Source organism: Phyllostomus hastatus, unplaced genomic scaffold, assembly GCF_019186645.2.
Source record: "Phyllostomus hastatus isolate PE091 unplaced genomic scaffold, TTU_PhHast_1.1 phas_contig_40, whole genome shotgun sequence".
Lineage (NCBI taxonomy): Eukaryota > Metazoa > Chordata > Mammalia > Chiroptera > Phyllostomidae > Phyllostomus > Phyllostomus hastatus.
Genome location: NW_025333872.1, coordinates 59,381,309 through 59,405,979, shown reverse-complemented (window position 1 = coordinate 59,405,979; position 24,671 = coordinate 59,381,309). Strand labels below are relative to the sequence as shown.

At 35.0% G+C, this 24,671-nt stretch overlaps 1 protein-coding gene and 1 pseudogene across 3 annotated transcripts in view; both read left to right on the top strand.

Moving 5' to 3' along the window:
• The window catches only part of REV3L (REV3 like, DNA directed polymerase zeta catalytic subunit), a 170,608-nt gene that overhangs the window by 107,445 nt on the left and 38,492 nt on the right, over positions 1-24,671 (top strand). For all 3 annotated transcript variants that reach the window (XM_045844182.1, XM_045844183.1, XM_045844184.1), the window contains exons 16-21: positions 550-675; positions 7,919-8,111; positions 9,443-9,554; positions 13,051-13,166; positions 15,264-15,382; positions 22,552-22,670. In XM_045844182.1, the coding sequence (XP_045700138.1) occupies positions 550-675; positions 7,919-8,111; positions 9,443-9,554; positions 13,051-13,166; positions 15,264-15,382; positions 22,552-22,670 (785 nt within the window). The remainder of the gene's footprint in view (positions 1-549; positions 676-7,918; positions 8,112-9,442; positions 9,555-13,050; positions 13,167-15,263; positions 15,383-22,551; positions 22,671-24,671) is intronic.
• Positions 8,470-8,647, top strand: LOC123822321 (annotated as a pseudogene).

Here is a 24,671-nt window from a genome sequence, read left to right as displayed (position 1 = left end):
GTTGTGAATATAAATAGTTAATGGATTTGGAAATCAGAAGAAATATTTTTTAAAAAATAGGAAGATTCGATTCTTTCTAAACCCTTGAAGATTATTTATGTTTTAACTCATCTTTCAAACATATCTTGTATCAGGGTATAAGACAAATCGAAAATTTCAAACCTTTTTTATATTTTAGCCAAACTTACTGCTTGATTGTCGTATTTCCAGTAAAGGTCAAGATAAATGTTCATGTGGTATAAATGTCAAGTCTCTACAAGACTATTATTTTCAGTAGTTGAGGTTTGTAAATTCAAAGATCAACATATGGTTTGCTTACAGATTATATCAGCTATTTTACATATATCTAGTTCTGGTATCTTGAATTACTAGCATGAAAAGAATGTTAATAAAATACTTATGGTTTCTTTTTAGATATAAAGAAATATTAGTTTATCATGTATTACTAAACACATAAAGCATATTATTTAAGTAGGAATAAGTAATCAAAACAAAGAAAATGATTGCTCATTTATTTTTTTTCTGGCTATGTTTTTTTTTTTTTAATAGAATCAATTTGCACCAGTAAATACCCCAAAGAAAGAAGGTTCTCAGATTGATGGACCATCCTTAAACAATACTTACGGTTTCAAAGTCAGCATACAAAACTTACAAGAAGCAAAAGCTTTACATGAGGTAAAATTGCAACAGTAAGGACACATACACTGTTTAACTCCTATGTTTTGTGCTGTGGAATAGGAATGGGAATTTTTTACTGAGTGGGTAAAACATTGATTTCTATACCTGTTAATCATTCTGTTCTTACAATTTTTACCATTTTATATATTCATATATTTGTATAAACTAAGAGAAACTTCTAAAGCAAACATTGATTATTGAGTCCACTTTGTGGTTTCACAGTTTTTACAAATCTTATAACTGAAATTTAGTTTGTAGAAACTAAAGTTAGAAAATGGTTTTGTCCTGACTGGTGTGGCTCAGTGGATTGAGCATCACCCTGCAAACCAAAAGGTTGCCAGTTCAATTTCCAGTCCGGACGCACACCTGGGTTGCAGGCCAGATCCCCAGTTGGGGGGTATGATACACAACCGATCAGTGTTTCCCTCCTTCTCTGTCTCCCTCTCTTCCCCTGTCTCTAAAAACAAAATCTTTTTTTAAAAAGGAAAATTTTTTAAGTATTGGAAAAAATCTTATTCTGAATTGTTATATTAGGATGTTATATCCCATTCCAAATATTTACTTGTATTTTCTATTTAGTTGGCTCAGTGGGTTAGTGCTTGCTACAGTTCATTTGTTCACATAATCTTTATATAAACCAGTTACCTTCACTACACAGACCATATGCCAAAGACTAAGAATTTGTCTTTAAAATGTCCATCAGTCAGTCACATGATGGACTGGAGAGTATTTGTGAGTCACTGTAAATTTATCTCTGTTAGAGAAAACAACTCAAGAGCATGTATCTGACTGGCAATAGGTGGAAATTAGAGTATTTTTTATTGTTTATACCTGAGGTATCAATATGACCACTACCAATGTGACTATTGAGAACTTAACATTTGGCTTATGTGTCTAGGGACTGAATTTTAAATTTTTTAAATTTAGGCATGTAAACCACTTTTTCAGCTGTAAATTTTATGATACCTAAATACAGATCAAGTATTTCCATAAAAATTTGGCATCCACAGTGAGATGTGCTATGAATGTAAAATGCACACTAATTTTGAAGACTTAATAGAAAAAAGAGTGTAAAATCTCATTCATAACCATTTATATTGATGACATGTTAAAAAGTAATATTTTGGATTTATTGAATTAATGAAAATATTTCTAAATTAATTTAACCTAGTTTTACTTTTTAAACTTATAACTCACAGGTGGCAAACACAAAGCCCGCAGGCTGAATCCAGCCCTCTGCTTTGTTTTATCTGGTCCAGCACCTTGTTTCTGTCTGGTGGCAGCACTGAGCTCTCGCTTAACTGTTAAGGAGTAGTTACATTTATACAGTCCTAAAATGACATTTGGCCCTTTGAAGGCAACCATGAGGCTGATGTGGCCCCCAGTGAAAATGAGTTTGACACCCCTGATGTAACTACTAGAAAATTTAAAATTATGTATATGACTTTTCATTGTATTTCTGTTGGAAAATGCTGGTTTATAACGTTGTTTTATATCTTTGCCCTGAGAGCAGAGAATTTGGTTTTTCATGTTTTGTTTTTTTGTTGTGAAGTCAATTCTGTCTTAAACCATTCTAAGGATTGCATAAGCATAAACTAAGAAAAAATTTAAATATTGTCCTCATTTTACCCTAAATTTTAACTAAGAATTGTATATTTTTTAAATTAAATTGTAATATAGTCTAACTTGCTAAATATTTATTTGTACATTTTTTCATTCAACAGCATTCATTTAGTTCCTGCTTTATACCTAGCCCAGTATTATCCCCTGAATTATTGATAATAAATCAATAATTTATTAATAAATTCGTAAACTCAGAAATACATCTTTCATCAAGTATAGACCCAAAATTAGAAAATTAAAATACTTTGTTAAAAATGTATTTTCATTTATTTAAAACAAATTGGATAGACCTTATTAGCAAAAAGACTTGTTAAATTTCATAACTTTTATTACTTGAAAAACCTGTATTTCCTTTTATATGGCTACTGTATCCTTCATAACTCCATTTCAGAATCATGAGCCTTCTTGATGTTAAAATCACTTCAGAGATTCTGACAGGTTGCGTATAGCTTCTTCCCAACACAGGCTTTGTTAATTTCAAGGCACACTCCAAACAGCCACCTGGTGGTCATATTAGGAATGAACCCCAAAAATCTCTACACTGCGTTCTGTTCCTTTTCTAGGAATTTGTGCCCTAGCATTTTTATTCTGTTTCCCATTACCCTGGGCTAATCTCTCTCTTCTGCATATAAATACTCGATGCAGGCCCTGGCCAGGTGGCTTACTTGGTTGGAATATTGTCCCATATACCAGAAGGTTGCAGGTTTAATTCCCCATCAGGGCATATAACAGAGATTACAGGTTTGATCCCCGGGGTCAGGGTGCCTAAGAGAGGGAGCTGATCGCTGTTTCTCACATAAGATGTTTCTCCCTCTCTCCCCCAACTCTTCCTCACTCTCAAAAACCAATAAACATATCCTTGGATTAGGATTTAAATAAGTACTCAATGCAGAAGAAAAGGGTTAATTTCTTGCCCCCTGTCCTTAGCTCTTGCCTATATACACTCAATAAATCTCCCTCAGTCACTTCTTTCCATATGTTTGCTTTAAAAAAAAAAAAAACCCTAAGTCCATAACGCATTTTATATCAAGGGATAGAAAGGCAAAATCTGACTGTGAAATTTGGCCTAGTAAATAAATGAATAAATAACACTCTTTTGTCTTCTTTATAAAAGAAGAGTTATAAAACTCTTCAGTCTTCTTTATAGACGTTCCACATGTTCATCTTTTTCTAATTAAGTTGGGGCTTTTGGTTTTGTTTTGTTTGAGTTTAAGGAGAGTTTTTCTATTTTACATGTTTGTATATGCTAAATTAATGCATGCTTACTATTAAAAAAGAAAAAATAATTCTGAAGGGTATACATTTAAAAGTTCTGTCTCTGGGCTACCCTCTAATGGTTTGATTTTTTTCTAATCTTTATTTGGGTTTTTTTAAAAAATAGAAACAGCAACATATTTCTTCTTTAATATGTTTTATTGATTATATTATTACAGTTCCAATTTTCCCCCTTTGCGTCCCATCCACCCAGTACCCCCATTCCCCTCAGCAATCGCCCCACTTAGTTCATGTCCATGGGTCATATATGTAAGTTCTTTGGCTTCTTTATTTCCTATACTGTTCCTAACATCCCCTGTCTATTCTGTACCTAGCAATCTGTACTTAATCTTTCCACCTTTTCCCCCTTCCTCCCCCTTCTCCCTACCAACTGATAACTCTCCAAATGATCTCCATATCTGCGATTCTGTTTCTGTTCTGCCTATTTGTTTAGTTTTTTTTAGAGACAACTGTTGATAGTTGTGAATTTGTTGCCACTTTAATGTTCATACTTTTAATCTTATTCTTAAATAAGTGCATTTAACATTTTAGATAATACCAATTTGGTGGTGATGAACAACTCCTTTAGCTTTACCTTGCCTGGGAAGCACTTTATCTGCCCTTCCATTCTAAATGACAGCTTTGCTGGATAGAGTAATCTTGGATGTAGGTCCTTGTTTATTATCACTTTGGATACTTCTTGCCAGTCCCTTGGATACTTCTTGCCTGCAAAGTTTATTTTCAGAAATCAGCTTATGGTCTTATGGGAACTCCTTTGTAGGTAACTAACTGCTTTTCTCTTGCAGCTTTTAAGATTCTCTCCTTATCTTTAACCTTTGGCATTTTAATTATGATGTGTCTTGGTGTGGGCCTCTTTGCATCCATCTTGTTTGGGAGACCCTGTGCTTCCTGGACTCTCATGTCTATTTCCTTCACCAAATTAAGGAAGTTTTTGTCATTATTCTTTTAAATGGGTTTCCAATTTCTTGCTCACTCTCTCTTTGCCTTCTGGCACCCCATGATGCCAGTGTTGGTATGCTTGAAGTTGCCCCAGAGGCTCCTTACGCTATCTTCATTTTTGGGGGGATTGTTTTTTCTTCTTGCTGTCCTGATTAGTTGTTTATTGCTTCGTTATAGTCCACATCGCTGATTTGATTCATGGCTTCATCCACTCTACTGTTGATTCCCTGTGTAAATTGTTCTTTATTTCAATTAGTGCATTCTTTGTTTCTGACTGGGTTGTTGTTTTTTTTTAAATGCTATTGTGATCCTCACTAAGTTCCTTGAGAATCCTTATAACCAGTGTTTTGAACTCTACGTATAGTAGATTGTTCTTCTACATTTTGTTTAGTTCTTTTTCTAGAGTTTGTTCTGTTATTTCATCTGGGCCATATTTCTTTGTCTCCTCGTTTTGGCAGCCTCCCTGTGTTTGTTTCTATGTATTAGGAAGAGCTGCTACCTCTCCCAGGCTTGGTAGAGTAGCCTAGTACAGTACGTGTCCTATAGGGTGCAGCAGCACAGCCTCCCTTTTTACCCAAGCTAGTTACTAAAGGTTCACCCTTCATGTGGGCTAGTACACGCCCTTCTTGTAGTTGAGACCCCAACTATGTTCTTTCTGGAGTAACACAGCATAAGCCACAAAGCGATCTACAGATGGCTGCTGCTTGTGCTGGGCTTGGAAATACCTATGCAAGTCCATGCAGTGAACTAAAGCTGGCTGCTGCTAAAGCTGGTGCTGGGGCCACTTACAGAGGGGTATGGGGCTCACTGAAGCGAGATGTTGCTTGTTTGAGAGAATTTGGGAGAATCTGAAGCATGGGCCAAGACAAGTCATTTGTATGGAAAGGTACTGGAAACAGTCTGGGTGGGTCTGAAAGCTGAGTGCGGGAGGGCTTCATAGAATAACCAGGGTGGGACAAACAGTGTGAGTGAAGTTAATGGAGTCTTAGATATGGTGCCTGCTTGCTGGCTCTATGGCTCTGTGTGGGGAGGGCTCAGAAAACGAAAAATGGCCTCTGCCAGTGCTTCTGTCTGGAAGAAAGCTGCCCCCAGATCTCTCCCTGAAGCTGAACAATTCGGTTCATCCCTGTATGTCTCTGATGCCTTTCAATATGCTACCCCCATGCTGGAGCTCTGAGGGAGTGAGTCTGAGTAAGTGCATATGCAGACCCTTAAAGAGGAACTGCTTGAGACTCCAGAAGTTTCTGTCTCCATAGCCTCAATCCCCACTGGTTTCTACAGCCAGAAATTATGGAGACTTTTCTTCCTGGCACTGGAAAAACCTGGGTTGGGGGGGTCTGGTGTGGGAATGGCACACTCTTTGCTCCTCAGATATCTCTCCTGATACTTATCCACCTGTTCCACATCTCTGCCCCTCCTACCAGTCTCGATATGGTTTCTCCCTTAATTCCATAGTTTCTTTCTTCTTTAATTCCATAGTTGTAGAATTTCTATTCAGCTCAATTTCTGATGGCTATCCTTTAGCTGTTGTAATTCTGATATGATGGTTGTATGAGGAGGTGATCCATGTTTACTTATACCACCATCTTGTCCAGCCCAAATGCCTTTTCCAGATTTGGCTCATTCGTTAGAAAATTTTAAGGGTTACAGATTTTTCCATTATGTGGGGTCTTTATGGATACCACATAATTTATGAAACCAGTTCCCAACTGATAAGACATTTAGGTTGTTAGTCTCTTATAGCTCATAAAAGACAAGGAATATTATAATCTTTAGTGAACATTCTTGTGCACATAATTTGGCTAAAAGTATGGATATAGCTGCAGGATATATTCTCAGTAGAATTGCTGCATCAAAGAATATGTCCATTTTTAACTTTAATATGTATTTCTAAATACATATTAAAGGGATTTTACTAAAGAGATTTACCAAATTTTATTTCCATCACTAGTGAGAACCTTTCATTTGTGTTTCTTCAACTATTAGCATGCAAAATACAAAGATACAAAGCCTTTATTAAATATATAAGATCTGAATAATTACCAGTATTTTAATGGTAGTCTACTATTTTCCATTGCCAGATAGATGTGCCTTGCTGGTACAGTGATGGCTGTAATTCCAGCTTTAATCATATTTTGTTTTTCTTACCTAGAGTTTTTACTACTGTGTCTTGATTTTAGAAAGAGAACTAAGGAGATTACAGTTAAGGAAAGTTTTTATTAGCATAGGAAAATAAGTTTAAAATGAAAAATACTACATTTCTTGCCTTATGTGTCAGAGAGAAAATGTGCATGGGCAAAAATCCAGTGATTGTGTATTTGATACCATGCAATTCTTACAGTTTGGTTTTTTGTTGTTGTTGTTGTTGTTGTTTTTTGTTTTGTTTTGTTTTTTTTCAGGAAAAACTAACAATCTGCCTAGTACATATAAAAGGCTTACATTTAAGTACCCTCAAGTAGTTATGAGCTTCAAAATTTAGGATCTCTTTTTCTAGTTTAAACTATAGTTAACTAGGTAGAAAGTAAAAGGTAACAAACTTTGGCTTGAAATATATTGGGTTGGCCAAAAGTTTTTTGTTTTTTTTTTTCCATAAGATGGCTCTAATAGCACTTGGTTGTCTATAACTTCATTCGAAACAATTTTGTTAGATTGTATTGTGACAGCTGTCATATCAGAGTGCATTTAAAAAGAAACATTAAAATTGGTGAATTTTTGTGCAGCCATTTTAATATTGAAGATGGAAGAAAGTATGTGACATTATGCTTTATTACTTCTGGAAAAGTAAAAATGCAACTGAAACACAAAAAAAGATTTGTGCAGGGTATGGAGAAGCTGCTGTGACCGATCGAACATGTCAGAAGTGTTTTGCAAAGTTTCGTGCTAGAGGTTTCTTGCTGAACAGTGCTTTGTGATTGGGTAGACCAGTTCAAGATGATAGCAATCAAATAGAGACATTAATTGAGAACAATCAGTGTTAAACCACAGGAGAGATAGCCAACATACTCAAAGTATCCAGATCAATAAAGTTATTGGTGAAAATGAAAAATGTGTCTTTACCGAAAAAACTGAATGGACTTTTGGTCAACCCAATACAACCACTTAGACAAGTCATTCAAACAGGAATTGAGAAAATTGAGTGGCACTGCCTGTATTTTAAACAAATAGTTTTAAATATATAGTAACATTGAAAATTACCATATAAGTAGATTTTCTACTACAAAAATATGAATTGATTGAATTTAATGTTAGAAGTAAAATCTTAATCGGTAGAGTATTAAACTATAGCTGTGTCCTTTGCAGCCATTTTTTCTGTAATTTTACTTACATATTTACTTGGAGTCAGTGAAACATACTTTTTTCAGCATAAAAGTGTTTTAAAACATATTTTAATTTCTTTTTATAGATACAAAATCTTACCCTAATCAGTGTGGAGTTACATGCTCGAACTAGACGAGACTTAGAACCAGATCCTGAATTTGACCCAATCTGTGCTCTGTTCTACTGCATCTCATCTGATACTCCACTACCAGATACGGACAAAACAGAACTCACGGGTGTGATAGTGATTGATAAAGACAAGACAGTCTCCAGTCAAGGTAGTGTTCATTTCTGTTAGTTTTATGCCTACATGCCCTAGGATGAACCTTTAAATGGGGCCATCTCTGTGCTGGAGATTTAAACCAAGCAAGTGTAAGGAATTTCTTTCTAAATTGCTGAGATGCGGGGGTAGGAAGTCTTGTGTACCACTTTGTCCAAGATTTATTATTCTTACTTAAATAATTGTCAGAAGCAATACAATATAAAGACTTTAATAAAATTTTGCAATTCGGATATATAGTTTTTTATAAATATAATTTTATAAAATACTAATCGTTGATACTGAAACCAAATGATTATGTGTCTCTTTGCTGCTAATACAGTTTCTGTTTGCTTTGAGAAGTTACTATTACATATGTACTTACCTGGCAGGGGGGATACCATAATCCCAAAGGGGGTTTTCCCAGGGCGAGGCTTATCCATTGCACTCTGGATGTGCTGACCCCTGCAATTTCCCCAAATGTGGGGAGCTCGACTGCATAATTTGTGGTAGTGGGGGAATTTGTAGTGGGGGTGGGCTGCGTTTGTGCTCTCTTCTTTAAAAAAAAAAAGAAGAAGTAGTAGTTACTATTACAGTATGACTTAATGGTTTATAAGATACTTTTAAGATATAGTCTAATTTTGCTTATATCTCTCCCTAAATACATACACTTCTGGTTCAGAGGTTCCTTATATAGTACACCATAGAAGGAGGTCTTAGCACAGAACAAAACTATATAGGAACTTGCAGTTTAATCAATAGTGTGCTTGAGCTGATTTGTATATGCTCACAAGCCAATGAATGTTTCATGGCTTTTACACTTGATTTTAGCCAAAAGGCTGAGAAGCAATCATGGCTTTTTTTTTTTCCCATGAATTTTTTCATGACATTTTCATGAATTATTCTTATCTAGTTGATGTCACATTGGTCACTTGAAATCAGCCGCAGTGGAAGTCTTTATATCATGGAAATAGGCAAGCACTACCAATCAGGGCTCCCCCTGCCAGAGGTGGTGTAAACATTTTCCAGCATACCACTGACTAAAATATTCTCTGTTAAGCAAAGCTCTTCCTGTAGGAAGAGTAAAGACAGAAATGAAGTAATAAAATTTCTTTTCGAGTGACACATTATATGGGGAATTTTGTGAATGTAAACTTTTCAGGAATATAACAACATAGGAAATTGAAATTTTTAATTTTCTTAAAGATTTCAAGAAATTGAGGTAATTATATATTTACTTTGGGGAATGCTCTCTTAATTTGAAGTATTTCAGTAGCATAATTTACTCAAAAGTAAGGAGTAGTATTACTTACACAATTATATATAATAAACATTTTGTTTATTTCTTAGATATCAGATATCAGACCCCATTACTTATTAGGTCTGGAATTACAAGACTAGAAGTTACCTATGCTGCTGATGAGAAGGCACTTTTTCAAGAAATTGCAGATATAATAAAGAGGTACCATTTTGTATTTTCTGATTTTTTCCCGTTTTGTTCAGAGAATCCCTTTGTACTGTTGCTGATTAATATATTATAGATGGAGGTCGAAAAAGGAAAGAGAATCCCTTGATGTTGCTCTTGAAAATAGTGTTATCCCTGGAAAGATTTTGTCCTGACCTCCCATTACCTCCATCAGGTTAGGGATAGGAAAAAGAATATTTTATTCTCAAGATTGTCAGTTCCGTGAAAGAGAAGTATTAGCTTAGCCTCTAGCTTTCCCAGTTGGATATTAGCATGCTTTATTTGTAATGGTGAAATAATGGGGAACTGTACTGAATTTATTCATTAAATAGGCATCTATCTTGGAGGTCAGCCACCATTCCAATAAACTTTTTATTTTTCCTAAAAAAAAAATGTTTTCTAAGTCTTAAACCAATATTTCCAAAAAGCTTTGGATTTAATCTGTTCATAAATTTAATTTAAAAAGAAAATAATTAAATGGCTCTTTTGCATTTTCTCAAGAGTATTACTCTGGGTAGCCATGGACTCTCTTATTAAATGCTTCACTTTTCTAGAAACTTAAGATTTCTTCTCATTGCTAGCCTTAGGTTTTAAATGCCTAAATTAGGCTAGAAAATACTCTTTGAATCCTGATGTGTGGATAAAAGCTGCCTTTGAGCATTATATTATACTTAATCCTCTCTGTGGTTGAACTCTTGTAAAATTTAGTAAAACTGAGACAGTCTTCTGCATTAAAGATCATCAGGATGATATTCTACACACTTAACATCTGATTGAATCCAAAATAGGTTAACATAAACCATTTTGAAAACTAGAATGTGTTGTTTTTTTTTAATTAAATGTCAGAGCATCAAAAATTATGTGCCCACTACCCACTACTTAGGGAGGGAAAAATGTATTCTTAGTGTTTATAGCACTGATGACTGGATGGGTTCTTAACCGTGAGTATTGCCGTTGTCTGTCCTGCCCTTTATCTCTTCCAGAGGTTGTCATTAACATGTCAGATGCCTTCCTGCCCACACTTTTATTTCTTCAAGCAGCTTAGCAAAAGGAAAATATAAAGTTTCAGCCAATATCATTTTGTATGCCAGCACAGAGCCAGTAATGTCCCTGTGCTTTGTACTCTTGTCTTCTCCTTGTTAGGTATATTCCTAGCAACAGGATTACCTGCCAACATGGAGAATTATGTCAATCATTTGCAAGTGTAGTATTTTCTTAAATATCTATAACATGAATTATACTAGTCATTAAGAAAAAATGCAGTAAGCAAAATAAAACTAACTTTTGGTGCTTACTCTAAAAAATCGTGTAATTAAAGAGAAGAAAATCCTTATATATCAACATTTTAATTCTGAAATGTTCTGTCTATATTAGTCCAAACAACCCCCTAAGTGCTTATTTCATTTTTATACCCCCTGTGTTGAGTACCTCCACAATACAGGCTTTGTTAAAAGCTTAGGCTTTGAAGTCAGCCGCCTCTGTATTTTTGTATCCTGCAAAAATGTATCTAAGTTTTAGTTTCCACATCTGTGAAATGGGTAATAGACATGAGAATTAAGTGAGATAATGTACATGAAACTCTTAGCCTGGTCAATACTTAAATGTTAACTCTGTGTATAATGTATAGTGCTGGATGCTAAATATCAAATTGAACAAAACATACATGCATACTCACAGAATTTTATTATCTTTATTTTTTCATTCTTAATATTTACCTTCTCTGGTGGCAAACACAAAGTAGTATAAAGTAATAGTAAACAAGTAAAACCAAATCCATTATCATCTTGTCACAGTCATTTGTGTCTTTCTATATTTCCTTGAACTGTTAATAATTTTTCATTTTCCCAGTCTCCCTAATTTAAATATAAGCTTTGATTCCTCCCTTTTTCTTTTCCCTACATCCATCCAGTGTATTTTATCCACTTAATTTGTTATTTTCCAAGATAATTTCTTTCTCTCCGTGCCTATTACCAGTGCCCTAGTCAGAGCCCCCTCAGCCCTCATCTGTGCAGATGTCAGTGGGTTATTTAAAATAAATATTAGTTGTGAAATAGTTCATTTTGCCTAAGCAAATAATTTTTGCCTAAGCAAAATCATTTTCATGTTTTTGCTGCTTTCATTTTCTCCACAGGTGTTTTTTTTTCTTCACCACTAATCTTCTGTACCCAACCTTCTTCTTTTCTCTAACTTCCAGAAAACCCGATAGACTGAATAAAATTCACAAAAATTAAAAAACAAGTTACCAGGATTTTGTTATTGTCACCAAATGTTTCCACAGAAGAAATATAGAATCCTGGGAATTTTGAACTTGAAACAAATGTTTTATCATCTTTAAGGGTCTCAAAACTAAACAGCCTCCAGGTCAAAAAGTAAACATATGTAATAAAGCTGAAAAATATTGAAACAATGAAATAATTTTAAAAGAACAAAATCTATTTAATAAGTCCAGTAAAAGAAGCATAGGCCAACTTTTTTTTGTTTTTCAGCCATTATCTCCAACCAGTAGCAGTTTATAAAACAGACAACTTTTAAAAAATCTTCACCCAAGGATGTGTTTACTGATTCATTATCAAAAAATATGTGTTCTTAACCAGCTCTGTTATCTGTTAGTTGCCCCAACAGAACAAGTAGCTGACTAGAATAATTATTGTAATAACAAGATGTTTCCTAAATCCAAGAAATTCAGATGAAGAAATCAGAAATAACTGTCTTTATAAGAGTTGTGCGCCCCAGGCATGCCCTTACATTTGGGCTGGGAACCAAAGTGTCCCAGGTTCGATTCCCAGCCAGGGTACATGCCTGGGTTGCAGGCCATAACCCCCAGCAACCGCACATTGATGTTTCTCTCTCTCTATCTCCCTCCCTTCCCTCTCTAGAAATAAATAAATAAAATCTTAAAAAAGAATATGTTTAAAAAAAAATAAGAGTTGTAACAGAAGGGCTCTGTAATCTGACATTCTCTTCATGTTGTACCTGTGCTTTAGAAATGGATGTGATAGGAGCTCCAGTTTTCTCAGCATTAAAACTCTTCAAGGACAATATAGGTTAGAGAGGTGGAGAAGTGGCAACAGAATGACCCTGGAAGGAAAGGCGGGGAATCTTTTCAAAGTACACTATCCACAAATGCCCTTACATTTCATTCACCCTGCCCCTTCCCGCATTACGTTATCAGCCATACCCTCGCTCTCATACTTCAGTGGTGACTCCTCCATCCCACCCCAGTTTCTATCAATCTCTTTCCCAAGTCATCAAATAAATATAGTCTAAGTAAAAACTGTGCTTGCTTTATAAGAGCAGCTTCAAATCAAGAGCTCTGATTGCCCCATTCCTTCCTATATACAAATTCTGTGAGTACTGCTGTATCATCCCATCCCCCTCTGAGAAACACAGAATATAGATTTTTATTTTTATCCTTTATGTCATGAAGAAATAGTTCTTCTACTTAAAGGTTTAAATGTATGGCTCTTGTTTAATTTTTTCATTCCTTCTTTAGGTATGATCCTGATATTCTGCTAGGTTATGAGATTCAGATGCACTCCTGGGGTTACCTCTTACAAAGGGCTGCTGCCCTAAGTGTTGACTTATGTCAGATGATATCTCGGGTGCCAGGTATGTAGCATTGTGAATGTTTTATGGTTCAGCTACAGAGCAAATCACAAAGAAAATAAAGACAGGATGTTTAAAAGTACTATTGTTCTAGCCTAATTTTTAAGACTAAATTTTGTAAATCTATGTATATCATAAACTCCATTATAGAAAATTTAAAAATCAAGAAAAATAAGGAAAAAATACCCCAGTTTCACTACTACATATACTGTTAATATATTTACTTGTTTCCTTTAGTCATTTTTCATAACGTGTATAGATTTTTATTTTTTATGACTTTCATCATACATGTATCCCATTTTCTTCATGCTTCCTTCATCTAGCATCTCATCTCAAGTATTCTATATTGTGAAATAGCCTTCATAATCTTTATGAAGAACATAACATTTTTTGACTTGATGTACTATAATTTTACTTGTCTGGTTCTGTATTTTGGGCTGTTCCCCAAAAGTCTGATTCTGATTTAAGAGGGGGGCAATAATGGGAGTCATATCAAAATTACAGTTTATGAAATACTTTAAAAATATTTTTTTATATAACTACAAAATTTTTAAGAGGTTCATTTTAAAGACTCCCCATATGTTGGACAAGGACAACGTAGAATATACTTTTAGGAGGCTAAAAGACCAAATACAGAATTGGTATTTTAAAAAAAACTAATCAAGAGAGTTTCTGGGAGAGATTATGATTTCAGTGAAATATCTTAACTTGGTAAATTTAAAGGGAAAAATTGAAGCTAAAATACTAAAAGGACAATAAATGTTTTTGAGCTTTGCCAAGGCTTGGAATAAAAAGGCAGAGATACTTTACATTTTTTCATAGCATGAATTTTTTGTTGTTTCTGTATCCCTTGAATAATAGGAACAGTGGTATATCTCAATTTTTTCAACATTTCATTTGGCATAGGTTTCAGGAGAGGAAGCATGAATGTTCAGATGCACTCATTAACAGTTTAATTAGTTTTAACAGGTAAGATACAACTTCAGATCAGAGGAGTGAATGAAAGCTTGTGTTCTTCTAAAATCACTGCAAAACCATTTTTATAGGCAACATAATACAGTAGAAAGGGCCTGCTGAGGGAGGCAGCTTAGTAAAGAGCACAGGTTTTAGAGAAAGATTATGTGGGTCCTAATCGTGGCTGTACAGCTAACTAGCTATGTGGTGTAAAGCAAGTTACTTCACCTATCCATACCTCAAATTGTTAATCTGTAAAATGGAGGTAATAATAGAACTTATCTTGGGACAGTTGTGAAGTACTTAAAACATGAGAACACAGTAAACATCATATAAATGTTTGCTAAATGAAAAAGTTTTTTTCAAATATTTTCTCTTTAAAATAAAGAAAGAAGAGTGAGGTGGTATGTGTACATACATCATCTTTGGATCAGGTAACCCTGATGTAGAATACTGATTCCATTGCTACATGACCTGGGACAAGATAAAACATTTCTGAGTACAATTTACTACAGTGCAAAATAAAAAGCTAACAGTAAAGTGACTGTATTAAAATAAAATAATGTTAGTACAGTTCTCTTTTTTAAAAGATTTTATTTATTTATTTCTAGAGAGGGAAGTGACGGGGGGAGGGAGAGAGAGAGAGAAACATCAATGTGCGGTTGCTGGGGGTCATGGCCTGCAACCCAGGCATGTACCCTGACTGGGAATCGAACCTGCGACACTTTGGTTCACAGCCCGTGAACCAAACTGAACTGAACCTAGTACAGTTCTTAGAACATAATAGCTATTCAATATATGGTAAATATGTTTACTATTCCGGACCTCTAATCAGCAACATTTGTATATACCCAGTGTTATATACAAGAAACATTTTAATTTCTATTCTAGTAAAATCATCACTTAAGAAACTAGGCTCAGAACTCTACTGTAAGAGGAACTCTCCGTCTCCATATGTTATTAAGAGAATGTCATCCTGAATAGCATCATTAATTGATGTCAACAAAAGGTCTGAACAAAGTAGACTGTGAATCACATTTCATCTTTAATTTTCATCTTTAATTTTTATTGTCATTTTCTTCGACATAATTTGCTTGGAAATTTGGCTTCTGTGAATTCTGATGCAGTATATTTTCATTTCTACAGATGACAAAATTGAAAACAGATTTGCAGCTGAAAGAGATGAGTATGGATCAGATACAATGAGTGAGATAAATATCGTTGGCCGAATTACACTAAATCTGTGGCGAATCATGAGAAATGAGGTGAGGTGCTTTAGATAAAATTCTGTTTGGAAATAGGAGGTTAGCTCAATATAACAATTTTAGTCATTATCGAGTATTAGTATAGCTAACTGTGTAATCTATGTGTCTTTGTGAATTGTTTTACTTAAGTAGAGTTACTTTCTGAAATACACAGCTACGGAAGTATTTAACTTTTAATGTTTTTGATTAATTTTAATTTTCTTTTTGATTTGTGTTTAAGGTAGCAGTAGCTAGAAAATCTAAGGCCATTATAGAGTAAATATGTTGTATGTGTTTTTAAATGTTGTATAATTTTGTCATTTTTGCACTTAAATCATTTTTGAACTTAAGGCCAGGTGAATTCAGTTGGCCTTTTTCATTTCTTACAGTAAGAAAAATTTAGTCTAGATACCCAAGGAACTTTTTGAACTAAGGATATTTAAAAACTGGGTCAGACCAATAAGGTAAATTGGAAAGATTATACCTGGAAATAGTTGATTATAGCACCCAATTGAGGCTTTGGGAGCCCCCAGGTAAGGATTTTTGGTAGTATGAATTTCCACAGACTATCTTACTAATTTGCAATCACTCAGAAAAACAATTTGCACCAAAAATGTAAGATCATAGGATCCTAGATTATATAACATTCTTGAAGTTGCCCAGTTTCTCTTACTGAAATGTAAAAATAGTACCTACTCTAAATTGGTCTGTTCTCAGATTTGGGACTTTGGATAATGTCAGATAAAATGTTTGTATTTAAAAGAAAGCTCTATTCCACACTCCTCCTTTTTGAAACTCTCTGTTTGTAGACAACTCTCTTTTACACACTCACTGCGCACTGTGATCATCCCAGCTCTCCTAGATCTGTGTGAGACATTCGACTTTCTGAGCGTGTCCTCCGTAACTCCGTGGGCATTATCACACAGTAGTTCTTTCAGATAAGAAAATATGTCCTTTATATTAATTTCAGGTATTCCCATTGTTCATTGCAGTTCCTTTTTGTTCCATGAGCCTAAAGTTTGATGCTCACATATCTACTTTGAAAATGTACAATATATGTATTTGCTTGAGGATAATGTTATTATTTTCTTCTTAAAATATTGTCAGAGCACAAGAATCCCTAATGACTTCAAAATAATTTCTAGTGACACAACGTAGAATATGAAGGTACAGAGACTGTGATATATTTGTTTTGCATATCCTATTTTACATTTCAAACTGTAGTCTCTGATATTGTCTGGGATGAACATAAATGAAGTATATAAACACAAAATCAGATTATTGAATCTTAGTTTCAGGAGCCTTTTTATTTGTGAAGATCCAAAAGACAGCTGTAGCAATTATCAATTATTAGTTTAAAATTAAAAATTCAAGAGTAAATATTTTTCAAAGTTTGGTGCTTTCTTTAGTCCTTACTGAAAACTCAGGGTCAAAGTCTTTCTCTAATTGTGGGCTGAATATATAGTATATCTGATCTTTATTTGGGAATGTAGGGAACAACTGTGAGAAAGTTATGAGTTGGCTAATTTATACTCCTTTCCCCCCTTTTAGACAGGCAAATAAATTAGATTGCCCCCCCCCCTTTTTTTTTAACTAACCCAAAGTACTCCTGGCACTTTGGAAATTTTCATGAAATCCTGAGTGAACCTGGGGGAAGTACTGTCTTGTATTTCAAGCTATCCTGGAACTTCAAGGGTTATGACTTTCAATAGAAGCTGGCCCTGTGAATTTTCTTCATATTCCAGTTCCTCAAACTATTTTTTCTGGATTTAAACAGTTCCAAAGGCTCCCTTTTATCTTCATTTCATTTATCTATATCTCCTTCATAATACTTAGCAGTTTCAAACTTCTGTTATTTTTTTTAATCTTTATAGTTTGTTTTTACAATATGCTTTTTATATCTACTATATAAAAAATAAATGCAAAAGACTACATACAAAAAAGTGAAATCCCCTGTTCTTTTTAAGACATCTACTCAAGAATTACATTGCACCTCTCAGATAGTTTACAGTTGAAATGGATATCTTTTTGTCTATGCCTAGTTGGGTTTTTTATAATCTGTTTTGTTTTTTAAATAATATGATAGTTTTCATTCTCTTGCTTAACATTAACAGAATTACTGGTGTTCCCTCTGGAGTTTGAGTCCTTAGTAACAAACATGGTGCCTGTTAAATAGTGCTCATGACATATCCATTGACTGCTTGAATGAAAGAATAAATTACTCTTCCCCAGAAAATTATATTTAGAGTCCTTCTGGATATCAGCTTAATCCAGGTCTTTTAAGAATTTGCCAAGTAGATTGGAAATAGACCTGATTCAGTTAAACAAATATCTATTAAGTGTTATCTTTAATGCATGAATTTCGGCCTGGTTTAGATGGAGTAAGAGTATAGCAGGTTCCTCTCTATTTTAACAGTCAGGGAAGTAGATTATATGGATGCAGCAGATGCTGGAAGGTGAGTAGATATGGCAGTGAAAACTTCTGATTGTTTCAACTTTCTCAGTGAAATAGGAATCACTTTTGTCAGCTGAAAGTAAGCATAGTGAAGGAGTTTTTTGGATTTGATGAGAGAAGAAGAGTATGCAATAGTTATTTAGGAGAATTTGAGAGCAGATAATTAAGAAACTATAAAAACTAGGCAGCATTGAGAGCCCATTAGAAATTTGCATCAGGAAATTAAAGTGATACCTACCAGGTATGTTCAGATTCACAGATGTAATGTGCAGAGTAACAGAGGGTTAGATTGGTCTACAACTTAAAAGCAAAGGGTTATAGCTTAATTAAACAGTTAATTACAGCTGAAGCAGGAGAGAAGCAAGGAACTGAATGGTATGTGCCAGATTGTGATCATAATGATTCACTGGAATTTCAGCTAGATAGATAAGGAGCAAAGAGATCAGGGCACTAGAGCGGGTAAACTGGAGGAAGGATAGGAGGTGGTGGTCAGAGAGTGGGGTGGGTGGGGTTATGGAGGGATACCATTATTGATCATCATAGATCTTGGAGTGTGATTATGGGAGTGGGTGGCTAATGTGGGATGGAAGCAGTAACATGAATTTACTGCTGAGATCTATCTGTCTGGTAGCAGTATAGAAGGGGACACAGCCAGAGGTAAGGAAACCATAGAGAAGATTATTAAGGCAACAAATGAAAATGAGTGATGGGATTTAAAAACAAATTAGTGGATAAATCAACAAGAACTGGATGCACAAAAACATGAAGAGGTGTCGAGAACAATTTATCATGGTTCTGACATAGATGGTTTAAGGTCATGTTGGGTGGGAAAATGATGATTTAAGAATATAGAGCATGAGTTATCAGTAAAATATCTATGTGAAGATACCCAATAGGCATTTAAATAGTAAAGTCCCAAATATGGGGTAGAGGTCTGGATTACAGATACAGCCTGGGAAGTCGGGTGAAGAATGGCAAAGAGAGTGATGAGCATTGAGCCAAAGACACATTTTTGTGAACAAACCCATTTTGAGGAGTAGACAAGAGTAATCAAATCCTAAGAAGGAGCAGTCAGATAAGATAATGAAGAACCAGCAGAGAACACTCCCAGCGGAGTCACTAGGAAGGTCATATGCTTCCACACACAGCACAGTAGCCTCCCATTTTCTCCGTTTGGCAGCATTAGAATCTGCTTCTCATGTTCTCTATCATAATTTCAGTCTGTCAATAAGCAATGAAGACTATGTAGAGGTAAAACAATATACTTCCTTGCATTCCTATGTTTTATCTTTTATAAGGCACTTTTATAGATTTGTCATTTTTAAATTTTGACATAAACTTGCAGGGTAAGTAAGGCAACAGAGTAGTAAGATACTATTCCCAATGAGGAAACTAAAGTTCACAGAACTTAAGCAACTTGCCTATAAAGCCTCATAGCTAATAACGGGTCTAGGCTTAGTTAGGCTCATTGTTGGCATGCTCTCCATGCTCAGAGAGTTTTTATATATTTTATTTTACATATGTATAAAATAAAACATGTGCAAAATTATATAATACGCTCTTTGAGGACGGAGAGCATGCTCATAATAAGTGTATGTGTATCTCTCAAATATATCATATGGATTCAATAGGGTATCTATCATTGAAGCTACAGACATTATGTAAGAGCCAAATGAGACATAAATGGTGTGTGCATTGGAAGGAAAGAAAACTGTTGAGTCTTGGAGGGGAGTAAGGAAAGAATGGAAGCAGCTACAAAGGGTGCAGAGTAAGTAGCTATAATGAAGGAATACCACACAGCAATGAAAAAGAATGAAATACTGTTCAGTGCTACAGTGAACAACACAGATGAATCTAAGGCGTAATGTTGAGCAAAAGAAACCAGATGAAGAACAATATATATTAAATGGTTCCATTTATGTGAAACTTAAAAATAGTCAAAACTATATTGGTAAACCTTGGAAGGTATTGACTGGGAAAGAACACAAAGGAGCCTTCCAATGTCCTAGAAAGTTTCTGTGTCATCATATGGATGGGCATTACACAGGTGTATACACACATAAAAAGTCATGTGTACATTCTCTATGTAGAGTATATGTCAACCATAACATTTTTTGTTTAAATTGAAGACTCCAGGAAATGGGGAACAACTGAGGGAATAAAGTGATGGAGGATATAGGCGACAGGTGCTTATTTATGGCCTCCTTCCATTTTTTTTAATCTTTATTTCCTGTGTTCCCCTGCACTAATTCTGACTGCCTCTCCCAGTCTGAGTAAGTTTGTTTCCGAGATGATTAACCATTGTTTTGCACATTGACACTGTAAATGGAAAAGTATAATCGTACTTCTCTCAACCCATTCCTTTATCGATAAAATAAATGGACAAACACTGAACACTTTCTTCATTTATATTAATTCTGGCTTTTATCTACAAAGTACATTAACCCGATATTTAACTCACTGAGATTTCTGCCTAAGACAAGTAACAAACTCCTAATTCATATTTTTAGATTCATATTTCAACTTCTAGAGTAAATCACTTTGAAGATTAGAACATTCTGAAGATGGATTATTTTAAAGAGCTTGTTTCTTTCCTTTAATTTTATTGTAACTGAGATTATATCTGTGTGTTGTTATGCTTCTGTGACACCAAGAAAACCCAAAGTAGAGTGAGTGACTGTTATATGATGTTGTAATATGTGTCTAGTCTTAATCTAGTTTATGAAATTGTTCTGTGTGAAATAATATCGGCCCAGAATATAGGTTTGTCATCCACCTCAGATAATGGGGACGAATTCCTCCGATTGTATTTAAGTTTAGTTTGAGGTCACGAAGTCCTCTAGTCCTTCAATCCTCATAGATCAACTTACATAGCAAACTTCAAATTTTTCCCTAGTGAGAGAACTGTAGGACAATAAGGTGATCTTTTCTGTATGAGTGGTTTTTTGTTTTTTTAATGAAGATGTATACTCCAGCAGAAGTTGAGATTTAATCTAAACATACTCTGTATCAATTAGGTAATCATGCAACTACCTGAGATCAGATGTTTGCCTCCGTTTCCTATAAAACTAAATGGGAATTTTAAAAAACTAAATGAAAATATTAGAAAGTAAAAGAGTCATTTGAGCCCTGGCTGGCGTAGCTCAGTGGATTGAGCGTGGGCTGGGAACCAAAGTGTCCCAGGTTCGATTCCCAGCCAGGGTACATGCCTGGGTTGCAGGCCATAACCCCCAGCAACCACACATTGGTGTTTCTCTCTCTCTCTCTATCTCCCTCCCTTCCCTCTCTAAAAATAAGTAAATAAGATCTTTAAAAAAAAATACCTGAAATGGTAAAGCATATTTTAAAAAAAAGAGTCATTTAGATATGGGATTTGATTAATAAAAAGAGTCATTCATTCATTGTTGAGAAGTACTTCAGGTCAGTACTGATTGCAGGGGGCGGGGGAATGGTGATTTACTTACAAGATAATGGGTTTGTACCTGATGACTCTAGAATAACTTCATTAAGGTTTACAGCTCTGTTTCTGTGTGAGTTTGTATGCTCTGAAGTATGCTACATTCCAGTGCTGCTGTTCTGGAGACTGACAGAAATTAAAGATAAAGTAAAACCAGTTTGGGTCAGTACACTGAGTTGAACTTAACATTCAGTCCTTGTTTTGTACTTGATGGATTGTAGACATGGAAAAGTAAAGATTTTAAAGATTTTACTTATTTATTTATTTATTTGTAAAGAGTGGGGAAGGGAGGGAAAGAAACTTTGGTGTGTGAGAGAAACATTTATCGGTTGCCTCTTACATGCCACAGTGAGGACTGGGCCTGCAACCTTGGCATGTGCCCTGACTGGGAATTAAACCAGCAACCTTCACTTTATGGGACAACGCCCAACCAACTAAGCCACACCAGTCAGGGTGAAAGGAAATAATTTAAAATTGTAATATAATATACAAATGTGTGAAGTGCTATTTGAACTATTCTTCAGAATCCCAACCTGACCTAAAAATTGGGACTGTTGAAAGTCCCAATTTGGGACTGTTTCCATTTTGCATTGAAATACCTGCCATTGTCTAAATTACTTGTGTCTTGTGGTTTTTTCTGAGACTATCTAGATGTATGTTTTATGAATTTGGACTCTTTTTAGTATTCTTTTCCCATTAACACAGCTTTTACCTATGTACTTTGAAGACGGGGAAGCATTTCTGCTATATCCTTTTAAATCTTTTGTTTTGGAATGAATGGATTCCATAATGTCCTTTTATTGGGTCTTAGTGTTGATGTAATTCTTGGGAGCAGGATGAATGCCTGCCTTTAACTAAATAACTCATCCTCGAATCTGTGTGATCCTGTTAATCAGCATGTGATCAAGGACCAAACAGTAAGTATGGAAAGAACAAAAAATTAACTTACTTTAACAATGCTCCTGTCATTATTTGTATTGGCATAGAATATAAAAGAAAGTGATAAGAACTAGGATCTATTAAGTAAGTTTTACATGGCCAAGTTGAATTTTAGCAGGTCAGCTTTTTTTCTAATTAAATATTAATTTTTTTAACATTTCTATCCAGTAGGCTATATATACATAGCTTTAAATTAATTATAATTCAGTTGTAACACAAATTATGGTTGCAAGTAGCTGTCATATCTACTATGAAAGGTTAGAAGTAATATTTAGAATCTTTTAGAACCAAATTTGCATATAATACAAGCATTATTATAATAGAGTCTCTTTCTTTTAGGTGGCTCTAACTAACTACACCTTTGAAAATGTGAGCTTTCATGTTCTTCATCAGCGTTTTCCCCTCTTTACCTTTCGAGTCTTATCAGATTGGTTTGATAACAAGACAGATCTGTACAGGTAATGTTTTATTACTCTAAAGAAGATACTGTCTTTTTTTAAAATCAATATTATTGGAGTATAATTTATATACAGTAAAATGCACATATTTAAAGTTTATTATGTGATGACTTTGAAAAATGTATATACACTGTAACCAGTACCCCAAACAAGATAAAAAACATTTCTAACACCCAGAAAATTCCCTTTAACAGCTTTGCAGTCAATCTGCCTATTCCTATGTAAGTACCCACATGCTTAGGTAACTTAGAAACTGCCCACGTAAGTATTAATTTAATTTCTATTGCTGTAGATTAATTTTGCCAGTTCTAGAACTTTTATATAGAGTTCTTCATAATCTACACCCTTGTTTCTGGCTTCTTTCAAGGAATTTAGCATAATGATTTTTGAGATTGAACCATGCTGTTGCATAAACCATTAGTTTTCCTTTTTATTAGTAAATAATACTCAGTTACCACAACCTGTGTATCCAGTCACCTGTTGATGGACTATTGGGTTGTTTCTAGTTTGAGGCTATTAAATAAAACTGTATGCAAGCCTTTGTGTGAACATAGTTTCATTTCTCTAGGAATAGAATTGCTGGGTCACATGGGTACTTGTTTAACACATTTAAGAAACTGCTAAATTGTTTTCTTTGATAGTTCTTCTATTGCAAGTCTAGTGTCAGCAAATTGTCACAGCCTTTATTGTTCTGAAAATAACTTTGACCCTTATTTTTTCATATTTTTACTGTGTAATTCTGGAGATGAGATTTTTTTTTTCTTTCACTACTTTAAGGATTTCATTCCCTTTTCTTCCAGCCTCCATTGTTTCTGGTGAAAAATCAACAGTCATTCTCCTCATGTTTCCAGTGTATGCAGTACATGTTTTTTTTTTGAAGTCCAGCTTAATGAATGGTTGGCTGCTACTGTTGTTACTCAGGGTAAAAGGCTTATAGTGGAGGCAGGGAGAGTTACTCAGCTCTGCTCCAGACTCTGTCTTTGGCAATTCCTGTTCTCCTGGGGCTGCTCTTTCCCCATTGGCGATGGACCTCAGCTTCGTACACTGCTGGATCCTGGCCCCAAACAGGTTTCCTGATGCTCCCCCAGGGGACGATGGCTTTTGCTTCTACTCCTTCCTCAGCAGCAGTGTTTCTGGGAAAGTTTCCTGCCCCTTATTCAATGTAGACAGCCTTTGCTTGTTACTTAGTACAGGCTCATGGTGGGAATAGAGAAGATTTCCCGCCCTTCCCTGAGGCGCACCTTTTACTACTGCCCCCGTTACATCTGTTGTTGCCCAGTGAGACAGTGAATCTTTGCTTGAACCCTGAGAAGAGGAGAGTTTCCTGCCAGTCCCGCAGCAACTCAGGGCTCTGCCTCATACAAGACAAGGGCTGGAGGAAGTTACAGCATTTCGTCCCATGTGTCCTGCCAGGCCTGCCCCCAGTCTTTCTCACCAGTACTTGGTGAGACCCGTGGAGAAAGAGTCCCCTAGTGTCTAGGCTTACAGTGATTCTAAACTCTCACGCCAGCTTATATATGACCTTCATATACTTTATTAAAAATTTAACTGTTTCATTCTTACCTGCTTTTATGGCAGCTGCCTCTCCTGCCTATGCTCTGCCAAACAGGAAATAGGTTATGTGTCCTGTCTATCATCCTTAGATGGTTTTGTCATGCTGTGAAATTTAGTTCACCTGATTCTCTTGTAACCTCAACTTTGTGATGACCTCAAGAAAACTTGTAATTTTGTAGATAATCCATCTTTTTATCATTGTTTAGACTAGGGTGATGTTCTTTTGGAGTTTTCTACATCCAAAGCTGAACTCTAATTTTTTTCCTGGCTGCGTAGAAGTTATATAATATAAATAAAATGAAACTTGATATTAAACTTAACATTAGAACAACATTCAGTGGTTTGTTCCTAGAATGCTATAAATGCAGATTTTACTACTTTTAATTAGGTATTATCTAAAATGGTAATTAAATCTGCTTTTGCCAAGGAAGATGAGAACTGGACCTA